The sequence below is a fragment of the Schistocerca serialis genome, chromosome 9, assembly GCF_023864345.2.
Source record: "Schistocerca serialis cubense isolate TAMUIC-IGC-003099 chromosome 9, iqSchSeri2.2, whole genome shotgun sequence".
NCBI classification, from domain to species: domain Eukaryota; kingdom Metazoa; phylum Arthropoda; class Insecta; order Orthoptera; family Acrididae; genus Schistocerca; species Schistocerca serialis.
Genome location: NC_064646.1, coordinates 447,887,361 through 447,899,317, shown reverse-complemented (window position 1 = coordinate 447,899,317; position 11,957 = coordinate 447,887,361). Strand labels below are relative to the sequence as shown.

Sequence of the window (11,957 nt, the reverse complement as noted above, 5' to 3'; positions counted from 1 at the left end):
ATTGGTAGGGACATTTGCCTCATATTCCATGTCCTCACCGTCCTCTGGTAACGGAGTTGCAGCAGCTGTTGCTTCCTCCTCCATAGCCTGCCTCTTGGGCTGGCTTTCAGACATCGCGTCTGGTTCGTCTGGTGTCCGAGATTGTTTTCGTGTGGTGTTTTGTGTCGACATGTTTAGGCTGTGGTCGCCCTGTGGGCTCCCACAGCGGATTGGGTTAGAGGTCTGCCCAGGGGCAGTTTGCTCAGACGTCGGACAGTTTGGAAAGTCCACCATACGCTAAAGAAGTCAGATGCACCTGTTTAACACCGCAGGGTTTCTGGGGCAGCGCTGACCCTAAGCTACACAAGCGCGGAACACCGGGCAGCGCCACGGGCCCTGACTTGGATAAGTCCCTAGACTCGGAGGAAGCAGAGTGGGAGCTCTGCAGCGTGATGTACTGGTGGTATCTACGATGACACGACAATTTTGCTTGCTAGCAAAGCGCGAGCGCTAAGCCAGCATCAGGCCACGTGCTCGAAAGCAGCGCGGCCGGCCGGGAAATCCCGCAGCGAGCGAACAAAGGCGGAGGCACGTACACGACCTTCCGTCCTCCGCGGCAGCGAGCGGCTGAATGGTCGTCAGGGGTCACTGTCACTGTAAAACACTGGCAACATCTGCCAGGTGTGGAGGCAGGGTAAGCAGCGTAGCTGCTGTTCCTGCATAGACCTCTCTTTTGAATATGATTACCTAACTCCTTGGATTTTCCTCGGGGAGCGCCTCTGACTAGGGAGGCGCTCTATGTGGCGTCATCGCCTCCGTGGGAGTTTGTTTACTCCCGCAGGAGGTCGGGCCAACGTGTAGTCGGCCTGTGGTGGACCTGGCGGCCCAGCCCACGAATCAGGCGGCTGCCAGAGTGTTCTGCAGCGTTGTAGAACCCTCTGGCGATGTGCCGGAAGCAGTCCCGCAGTAGCGGGACGCCTGCTTCCTCGTGCAGTAGCCTCGTAGGATAGCGAGGCGGCTTATGAAGGGCAAGGCGCAGCGCCCTGTTCTGTACGCGCTGAAGCACCGCGATGTGTGTGGCGGCAGCGTTGCCCCACACCACGGCAGCATACTCTAGTATCGGCCGTACCAGGGCCAGATACAGAGTGAGGCCGTGTCTTGGCGGGAGTGTGGAGGAGGGGTTGAGCAGCAGGTACAGCGCACGAAGACACCCCACTGCTCGCCCCCTGACGTCACGGACGTGGGGGAGCCACGTCAGGCGCCGATCGAGCGTCACCCCGAGGTACTTTCCTGTCCGCAACCATGGAATGGGGCCTCCCATGATCGTGACTGGCTGCAGGTTCGGAGGTAGCCTTTTCCTGCTGAAGACAATGGCCTGGCTCTTTGCGGCGTTAAATTTTAATCGCCATTTGGTGGACCAGGCCCCCAGGACGTCACATCCGAGCTGGAGGCGACGGCGCATCTCGGCCGCGTTCATGCTGCGGGTGAACAGCGCTATGTCGTCAGCATAAAGTGCTAACTCCACGCGTGCCACCAGCGGAGCGTCGGCTGTGTAGAGGGAGTACAGCAGGGGGCAGAGTACCGACCCCTGTGGCACTCCCGCGCGGATCTGTCTATCTGTGGAGATGCCTCCGTCTGCTCGGACGTGAAACGTTCGTCCCGAGAGATACGAGCGCAGCAGAACCACGTGTGACGTCGGTACCCCGTGTGCAAAGAGTTTGTACACGAGGCCGTCGTGCCACACGCAGTCAAAGGCCTTGGAGACATCAAGAAGCACCGCCCCGAGGTACTCCCGCGTCTCCAGCGCTCGCATCGCCTGCTCCACCAGGCGCAGCAGCTGTTGGCTGGCAGAATGGCCGCTCCGAAACCCAAATTGCTCCTCCGGGATGAGTTGCTGCTCCGTGGCGTGGCGGAGCAGCCGCCCCACGTACGGCCGCTCAAATACTTTTGAGAGGGACGGGAGCAAGCTGATCGGCCTGTAATTCGCTGCCTGGCGGGGGTCCTTCCTGCTCTTTGGTATGGCAATCACTTCCGCGTGTTTCCACGCGGGAGGGTAGGTGCCAGTGCGAAGAATGCTGTTAAAGATGTCCGCCAGAATCTGGTGTATCTCCGGCGGCAGCATCTTCAGCAGACAGTTGGTGACCCCGTCCGAGCCACCCGCCTTTTTGGGATTGAGGCGACGGAGTTGCAGGTCTACTTCCTCCGCCGATATCTCCTCGGTCTCGTCGTCGTCGGCCCGCGCAGCGAGGAAGACCGGCAGGCGGTCCTCCACCATGCGGACGTGGTCGACGTCGACGACGCCTTCGGCGGGTTGGAAGTTCTCCGCGAATGTGCCTGCGAGGACACTCGCCTTTGTATCTGGCTCGCAGACGACGTTTCCCCCCACTTGGAGAGGCGGAACGCGTTGGTGTCTCCGGAGGAAGCGCTTGGCGGTCCGCCATGCGCTGCCGTCCGTTGTCGTGAGGGTAGCCACCAGGACGCCCAGTCGCGGTTTCTGTGCTCTTCAATGGCTGCCCGAATCTCACGCCGCGCCCTGTTGAGGCGGCGTTTCGTTTCCGGCAGCCGTGTGAGTTGCCACTCCCGAAAGAGGCGATTCTTGTCAGTGATCGCCTCCAGGATGTGCGGGGGGAGTTGGCGAGACATCTCACGCGGCCGTCCTGGCTGCCTGGGGGTGGCCACCTCTGCGGCCGCGAGTGTGTGGCGCGTGAAGTAGTTCAGTGCCCCGTCCGCACCTTCCACGTACGGGTCAGGCGCTCCCTCGAGGCGGTCTAAGACCTCCGCTCGGAAGCGCGCCTTGTCGATGCCGCGGAAGTTGCGGCGGGCGGCCGGCAGGGACGCGTCGATGACGTCCATGTCGAAGACTACCGGGAGGTGGTCGGACGACAGGGCGCTACGGACGGTGGCAGATTTGAAGTGCCCGACACCTTTCAGTACCGCGATGTCGAGCACGTCAGACTGGCCTCTGTGGGGAAATACGGTGTGATCGTAGGGCCCCAGCACGATCACGCCATGCAGTTGCGTGGCGCGGAGGAGGCGGCGGCGGCGGCCACTGGTGTTGGTGAGGCGGGAGTTCCACTGCGTGTGCTTAGCGTTAAGGTCACCCGCAATGAAAATCTTCCCGCGCCCCCCCCCCAGGGGGTCCACAACTCTTTCGTGGATACGTGCGTGGCGAGCACGGGGCCCCGAGCCATTGCAGCCTTCTTTCTCTCCCGGGCTGCATTTCCTTTCCCTTCCCCTCCTTTCCCCTCCATACAACTTTCCCCTCGCCCTCTCCTCTCCATCTATTGGTGTTCTTGCTTATGTTGGCCCCCGCTATCCTCCTGGTTCTGTTGGTTTTACACTCCGGCTTTGTTGCGTAATCATCTCCTCCTTTTGGCACTCCTTGGTCCCCCTCTGGGGCTTGACCTCCATTACAAAATTTCTCTTCCGTAGTGTGAGCCATTTGGGGAAGAGCACCTTACCTAGTGTCTCCGACGTGTGCCCTCCTAGTACATTCCACCTTTTCTTTTACATCGTTGTCTGATGCTAGGGTGCATAGCCAGCACGTGTGGTGGGGTCGCTATGTACCCTTTTGGTTGAGCCCCCTGAACACACAGGGATCACACTTCTGATACCTGAGCTGTGACCTCCTCATGCATGCCTTGGAGTGGTTGCTCGTCATCCTGGAGCATCGGAACTCCCGGCAATGGCCGCCGTGCCAGACGGCCCTTGCTGTGGCTGGGTGGCGCCCGTGAGGAGAGCCCCTGATCGGAGTGGGTGGTATCAGGGCGGACGCTATGCAGATGAAACGCATACGGGTCCAAAACTCTGGCCGCTCTTCTGCGGCCGTCTCTCTGCGTGGTACTGATTCCTCAAGTGCTGCTTCTCTTGCCCCTTCGGCCTTCCCTTCCGTGGCTACCCCCTGGGAGGAGGGTCAGGCCCGTCGTCTAGGGGCAAAACCTTTCCCCCGTTATCTAGTTTGCACCAGGACTGATGGAGATACTTTCACCAGTGTCAAACCTTTATTCTTTGTGGAACACATTGAAGACAAGTTCGGCGAAGTGGACTCCCTGAGCAAGATGCGGTCAGGTTCGTTACTGATAAAAACTGCTTCGGCTGCCCAATCTGCGGCCCTTCGTGCCTGTACCCATCTTGGCACAATTCCCGTGTCCATTACCCCTCACCAGTCTCTAAATATGGTACAAGGTGTGATTTTTCACAGAGACCTCATCCTTCAAACTGATGAGGAACTTAGGGACAATCTCGGACGGCGGGGTGTTCACTTTGTTCGGCGTGTTCAGAAGGGTCCTAAAGATAATCGTATTGATACTGGTGCCTTTATCCTGGCCTTTGAAGGGGATACCCTTCCTGAGAAAGTTAAGATTATGGTCTATCGCTGTGATGTGAAGCCGTGCATCCCACCTCCTATGCGGTGTTTTAAGTGCTTGCGTTTTGGCCACATGTCTTCTCGCTGTACCCAGGACCCTCTCTGTGGTGACTGTGGACGTCCACTCCATGAGGGGAGTCCCTGTGTTCCCCCTCCTGTGTGTGTAAATTGTCATGGTAGTCATTCTCCACGTTCAGCAGATTGCCCAGTCTATAAGAAAGAAAAAAAGATACAGGAGTATAAGTCTCTTGATCGTTTAAGCTACACAGAGGCCCGTAAGAAATATGCACGATTGCACCCTGTGCCCATGACATCTAGTTACGCCTTGGTTACATCTTCATCCCTTCCTCCCCCTTCCTTACCCCCATCCCGGACCCCTCTCCTTCCCCCCTCCCCTGCGGCTCCCACACCTTCTCCTCTGGGCGCTGCTCCCCCTCCCCAGCCGGAGAAGTGTCCCACTCCTTCGGCGTCTGCCGGTCAAGGGCGCCTCTCCCGGGATGCCCCTTCCCGGCACCTTCCAGGTCAAAGGTCTGCTGCAGCGCGGCGACCGCGAGAGCCGCGGTCTATCGGCCCCCAGGTCGCCCGGTCTCTTTCTGTTCCTGATCTTGCTGCAGCTGGCTCCATTATGCCACACAGCCCTCCTCGATCTCAGCCTGAAAAGAAGAAGAAACATAAGTCCCGGGACAAAGAGCCTCTGGTGTCACCGGAGGTCCCTTCCCCGGCTTCACAACCGGATTCTGACCTGTCGTTTATGGATGTCGCCCCCTCCTTGTCGGTGACGGGTGGGGACCCGGCGGTATGACTGGATTTAGCGTGTTCAGCCCTCATTTAAACCATCGTTCTGTGGTTCTCCAATGGAATTGTAATGGCTACTATCGTCACCTTCCGGAATTGAAATCCCTTCTTTCGTCCTACTCGGCAGCTTGTGTGGTTCTCCAGGAATCTCATTTTACTGATGCTCACTCACCGACCCTCCGTGGGTTCCGTGTTTTCTGTCGAAATCGGGTCGGACCCTTGCGGGCTTCTGGTGGCGTTTGCACGTTGGTCCGTACAGACATTGCTAGCACGTGGATTCCTCTCCACACTACATTGGAAGCGGTTGCTGTTAGGGTCCACTTAGACTCTGCAGTCACAGTATGCAATCTTTATCTCCCTCCTGACAGGACTCTTACACCTGCTGCCTTAACCACCCTTCTTCAGCAACTTCCTCCTCCGTTCCTCCTCCTTGGGGATTTTAATGCTCATCATCCTTTGTGGGGCAGTGCCTTTCCATCTAGACGAGCTCTTCTTATAGACTAATTTATTGCAGACCACGACCTGTGCCTTCTTAATGATGGCTCCCCTACTCATTTCAGTGCTGGTCATGGTACCTTTTCTGCCATTGATCTTTCTCTTTCTTCTCCCTCTCTCCTCCCTTCATTACACTGGTCGCCACACGACGACCTTTGTGATAGTGACCATTTCCCGTTGATTATCACGCTCCCTTCCCGCTCCCCGATGGACAGGTTACCTCGTTGGTCTTTCCACCGCGCCGATTGGCCTCTATATACTGCACAGGTCGAGTTTTCTCCCTCTTTGTCGGGTTGTATTGATGACGTCCTACGTGACGTGTCTGACGCGATTGTTCGCGCTGCTAACCTTGCTGTCCCGCGCTCATCTGGACAATTTCGTCGTCGGCAAGTCCCGTGGTGGAGTACGGCCATTGCCATTGCCATCCGTGATCGCCGTCGAGCTTTGCAACACTTTAAGAGGCACCCATCTGTAGCCAGCCTTTCTACCTTTAAGCGCCTTCGCGCTAAAGCCCGTTATTTAATCAAACAGAGCAAGCGGATATGTTGGGAACGATTCGTTTCTTCCCTTGGTTCCACTGTCCCTCTGTCACGGGTATGGGCTACACTTCGCTCTCTCTAAGGTTGCCATCGGCAGTCCACCCTCCCAGGCTTTCACCTCCCAGATGGCATTTGTACGGACCCATTAGTTCTCGCAGAACATCTTGCGACCCATTTTGCAGTGGCATCAGCGTCGGCCTCCTATCCAGCTGCTTTCCTTTATCAAAAACAGCAGGCTGAAGCTGTCACCTTATGTTTCACCACTTGTGAGTCAGAATCTTACAACGAACCTTTCACTGAATGGGAATTTCTTTCTGCTCTATCTTCTTCTCATGATACGGCCCCTGGCCCAGATTCCATTCATAACCAGCTGCTTCAACATCTCAGTGCTCCACAACGGCACCATCTTCTTCGGGTGTTTAACCGTATCTGGCTCCAGGGTGACTTCCCTTCTCAGTGGAGGGATAGCATTGTGGTTCCTGTCCTTAAGCCTGGTCAGAACCCCCTATCTGTTGACAGCTATCGGCCAATTAGTTTGACCAATGTTGGTTGTAAGTTACTTGAACGGCTGGTAGCCCGTCGGCTCACTTGGGTCCTCGAATCTCGGGATCTATTGTCCCCTTACCAGTGTGGCTTTCGAGAGGGACGATCTCCAATCGATCATTTGCTTCGCTTGGAATCCGCAGTTCGGCAGGCTTTTTCCCAGCGCCGCCATTTGGTTGCAGTGTTTTTTGACCTTCGCAAGGCCTATGACACGGCCTGGCGCCATCACATCTTACTAACTCTTCATCAGTGGGGTCTTCGGGGCCCACTCCCGATTTTTATCCGCCAGTTCCTGATCCATCGGTAATTCAGAGTTCGAGTTGGTACTGCTTTTAGTTCTCCACGGACCCAGGAGACGGGCATCCCACAGGGTTCTGTCTTGAGTGTCCTTCTTTTCCTCATTGCTATCGATGGACTTGTGGCCTCTGTCGGTCCCTTGGTCGCCCCTGCCCTGTATGTGGAGGATTTCTGCATTTGGGTTAGTTCCTCCTCGATGCCATCTGCAGAACGGCAGCTCCAGGTGGCTATACGGCGTGCCTCTGCATGGACCCTCTCACACGGGTTTCAATTCTCTCCTTTAAAATCGCGGGTGGTCCACTTCTGTCGCCGTACTACGGTCCACCCTGATCCAGAGCTCTATCTCGCTGCACAAAGATTGCCTGTGGTTCCACAGTTTCGTTTCCTAGGTCTTCTTTTCGACAACAAGCTCACTTGGCTGCCCCATATCAGACTCCTGAAGGTAGGATGTTTCCGTAAACTCAATGTCCTTCGCTTCCTTGCCCACTCCTCTTGGGGTGCGGACCGTTCCCTCCTCCTCCGTCTTTATCGTGCTCTAGTTCTGTCACGTTTGGACTATGGTTGTCGAGTTTATGGTTCAGCTGCTCCTTCCACGCTGCACGTGCTGGATCCGGTCCACCATCGTGGTATCCGTTTGGCCACCGGTGCCTTCCCTACTAGCCCTGTTGATAGTCTCCTGGTTGAAGCTGGGATCCCCCCCCTTTCTGTTCGGCGGTCCCAGCTTCTGGTGTCTTATGCCCTTACTATCCGTTCTTCTCCCGCTCATCCTTCCTATTCTATCCTATTCCCAGACCATGGACGTCGCCCGCCTGACTCCCGCCCTCGGGCGGGTTTACCGGTTGGACTGCGCCTTGCGTCTCTTAACCGTGATTTTCGGCTTCCTTCTTTGTCCTGTCTTCCTCGCTCCCTCCCCTCCACCCCTCCTTGGTTAGTTCCTCGGCCTCGAATTCGGATGGATCTCCGCCGCGGTCCGAAAGATTCCATCCCCCCGGTGGTGTTCCGTTCCTTTTTCCGCCAAATTTTATGGGAGTTTCGGGATGCTGTTGTTTTTTACACTGATGGCTCTAAATCTGCTGATCATGTTGGGTATGCCTTCACGTCCTTTGTTGGAACGGAAAATCATCTACTGCCACCCTCATGTGGGGTGTTTACTGCGGAATTGATGGCAATTTCCCGGGCCCTTACCTTTATTAAACAATCCCAACACAACCGCGTTTTGTTATGTACGGACTCGATGAGTGGCCTTCTTGCTATTGACCGGTGTTTTTCGCGCCATCCCTTGGTCTCTGCCATCCATGACCATCTCGCTGATCTTCACCGTGCTGCTTGTTCCATTGACTTCCTATGGGTCCCGGGCCATGTGGGTATCCCGGGTAATGAGCTCGCTGATCGTTTGGCTGGGGGAGCAGTTACTTACCCCCCGTTTTCTGTAACCCCTCCTGCAGCGGATTTACGGCTTCACATCAAATCCCACTTTGCACAGTCATGGGCCAATTCTTGGGAGGCTACTCCACTGTCTAATAAACTTCGTGCCATTAAGGTGAATCCGGGCCCATGGCGTTCTTCCTTTCGCCTCTCCCGCAAGGACTCGACCACACTGTGTCGTCTCCGCATTGGCCATACCAGGCTGACCCATGGTTTCCTTTTGCGTGATGAGCCACCCCCGCTATGTGGTTGTGGAGCCTTTCAGTCAGTGGCCCACATTTTGGTTGAATGCCCCCTTCTTTTGGCTCTGCGTGCTAAGTACAGACTCCCCCACACTTTATCTTTGATGTTAGCTGACGATTCTCGGATGGTCTCTCTGGTTCTAGGTTTCCTCCGGGAGAGTGGTTTTTATTCTCAGTTTTAAAGTTTTTAATCTCCCTCTGGTGTTGGGGCAGGGCGGTGAGTGTTTGGGTGTCTCCCACTGTAGGCAGTGTTCAGAGATTCCCGATTCACCTCCCTGACCGGAATCCTCTTTTCTTTCCCTTTTACTCTGTTTTTACCCCTTCTTTTTAAGGCTTGGTTAGTTTTTCTATTCCCATACGTATTTTCTGCATTATAGCAGTTGTACCTTTTAAGTCACAGGTGGTCTTGCCTATGCTGCTTCAGCATAGTGTTGGGTTCGTTCTCTTGCCAACTTCCCTCATTTGTTTTTACTATTGACAACGTGACTGCCCTTTTACGTTTCCCCTTTTTCCGTTTTATTGTTCTGACTTTTCTGAGATGTCCCGTTAGCAGAATGGAGTCTATTTGAAACAAGGGACTGATGACCTTGCTGTTTGGTCCCTTTAACCTCAAACAACCAACCAACCAACCAACCAACCAACCATCTTCCCGCGCAACGCCAGTAGGACATCGAAGTCAGCCTCCTGGAGCAGTCCCCTCGGCGGCCTGTAGACCGCGACGAAGGTGATCACCCCTGCCGTAGTGGTAACAGCCACCCCAGTGGCTTCCACAGCGGCAAGGGGCGGAAGCTGGACTTCATGGTGTTTTAGGGAGGCCCTGATGTAAACGGCCGTCCCTCCGCCGTGGGTCAGCCTGTCGGTGCGGTAACACCGGTAGTTGGCCACATTAACATGCACCCCAGGCTTCAGGAAGGTCTTGCACACGAGGCAAACATCTATTGCCTCGTCGCGCAAGAACTCCCTGAATTCCCCTTGCTGTGGGTACAGACTGTTCGCGTTAAACGCGCAGATGGTGAGGCCGTGGACATGGTTGTTATCCATGGCGGGGTTGGGGAACTACGCCGACCTGGAGGGCCGCCGTGACTGCGGTGACGAGCACCGGCAGTTGCTCGAGCACCTGGCTCAACGATCGCAGAAGCGATCGGAGCTCAGCTGCTGCTTCTGGTGCAGAGGAGACGCCGGATGTCGCTGGGGCGACGTCCGCCACAGGGGCGGTTGACTGGGGCCTCTCTGGTGGCGTTGACTCCCGCGGGGTGACAGTGTCCGGCTGCAGCCGTGGCGCAGCGCGGGCTGGTTGCCGCTGCTGCGGCGGAGTGTCGGTGACAGTCTGTTGCGCTGCGGCACGGGTGGCACGCCCTGCGCGCCGGCGACGCCTGCGTGGACGGGCAACCCGCGCGTCAGGCGCGGCCACGAGAGCTGCCGCCCTCTCGGGCGGAGCCGTGGAAGGCGCAGACGTCTGCTGTATCTCTCCATCGTGATGGCCAGAGCGCTGTAGCCCGCTCTTGGTGGCGGCAGCGAAGCTGGTGGTAGGGTGCACCTTTCCAGAAGGAGCACCTCTGCCTCGCTGCTGGTTCCGGCCCCTCTGGAAGGCCGTGCAGCCTCTGTAGCAGGCTACGTGCGGCCCGCCGCAGTTGCAGCAGGTCGGCTTGTCCTCGCGGGGGAGGCCGCAAGATCGGCTCTCATGCTGTCCCGCGCACTTGACGCAGCGGGGGGGCATGGAGCAGTACCTTGAGACATGGTCCAGCCGCTGACAGGAGAAACATTGGGCCCTTTTGCCTTTGGCCCTAAGCGGTTCGACCTCGACCTTGACACGGCCGACCCGCTGTACCTGGAAGATCTTCCGATTTTCCAGGTTGTCGACTAGGACAACTTGGTACAGCGGCATGTCGCGGTGGGTCCTGGGAGACTTCATCAGGCCTGTTGACCTGATGCCGAATCCCATGTCTTCAAGCTCCTCACGTAGGTAGTCCGCACCAAACTTGAGGGGAAGGTGGCGGAATACCACCTTCAGGAGTTTGAGCGGCTCAGAGGGGTGAGTGTAGCAATGGAGGCCTTCCTTGCAGATGGCGTCCATCACCGCACGGTATTCCTCATGTGACGTGACCGTGACCTTGTAGAGGTCGCGGCCGGCAGACTTGAGGGTGGTTGACGCGGCCAACCTGACGAGCTTTTGCTCGAAGTTTCTGTACTCGCCGTCCCATTGGACGACGATGGGTGGTGGGGGCGGCGGCTTCCTCTGTGGCGGCGCCAGGGGCGCCTCGTCGTCCTCCATCTCGTCTGCGTTCGCCCCTGCGAACGCATTTGTGGTCGGCAGCGGCTGCGGTGGCTGCAGTGCGGCAGCCTTGGCGGTGTGGCTCCTAGGTGGGGCAACAAAGCCGTCCTCATCAGGCTGCCTGGAGGCAGCAACTGTCGCAGTGGGCTGCTGTGTCCTCGTCGGGTGTGGTGCCTTGGCGGCACTAGCACCAGCCCTCCCAGCCGCTGCAGCGGCAGCGCGGGAGGCTCTGGGTGCCTTCTTCCTCGGCCTTGCAGAGTCAGAGGTCGAGGAGTGCGTGTCTGAGTCGTCGTGTGTCGTGGCTCGGCGCTTCCTGGGCGCACGGGCGTCGTCATGGTCTGCATCGCGACTCTCTGCCTCGGCAAGGTTCGCGTCAGGGAGGTCGATGACCTCCATCTCGGTAGCCTCTTGTGCTGTCTTAGCGCCCGTCCAGACCGCAGGGATGTCCCCCAACGCAGGACGGCGCGTCTACTAGCGAGACAAGGGGTTCTTCTTGTGGCATCGGGGCCAGTGGGGCAACCGGGGGAGCATCGACCTCTTGGGTGGTAGAGTCCAGCGGCGCAACTCCCTTCGAGGCCGCCGTCGCCGGGACCGCAATTTCTTGCGGTGCGACCGGCGAGGCTCTCGGTGGCACGCCCGATTCTTGCTTCCCCGAGCTCGGTAGTGCAGCGGCTTTCCGGATATTTCCGGAGGTAATCATGGCCGCCAAGTCGTCATCTCGACCGGGGTAAGAGCCCCCGTGAGCGATCTTGTTCATGAGGATGAACTCTCGGTCACGGTGGTTCGAGTCAGCGGTGGGCAGGTATGCCTGGTCAGCGTCACTGGTTAGCACACTGGACTCGCATTCGGGAAGACGACGGTTCAATCCCGTCTCCAGCCATCCTGATTTAGGTTTTCCGTGATTTCCCTAAATCGTTTCAGGCAAATGCCGGGATGGTTCCTTTGAAAGGGCACGGCCGATTTCCTTCCCCATCCTTCCCTAACCCGAGCTTGCGCTCCGTCTC

General features: G+C 57.3%; 1 protein-coding gene across 1 annotated transcript; it reads right to left on the bottom strand.

Moving 5' to 3' along the window:
• Positions 1-500: 500 nt before the first annotated feature.
• LOC126419697 (atherin-like) lies at positions 501-11,349 on the bottom strand. Its single transcript, XM_050086881.1, has 2 exons — positions 10,871-11,349; positions 501-606 (listed from the first exon to the last, which is right to left on the bottom strand). The coding sequence occupies exons 1-2, from the start codon at positions 11,347-11,349 to the stop codon at positions 501-503; spliced, it is 585 nt and encodes a 194-aa protein (XP_049942838.1).
• Positions 11,350-11,957: the final 608 nt, after the last annotated feature.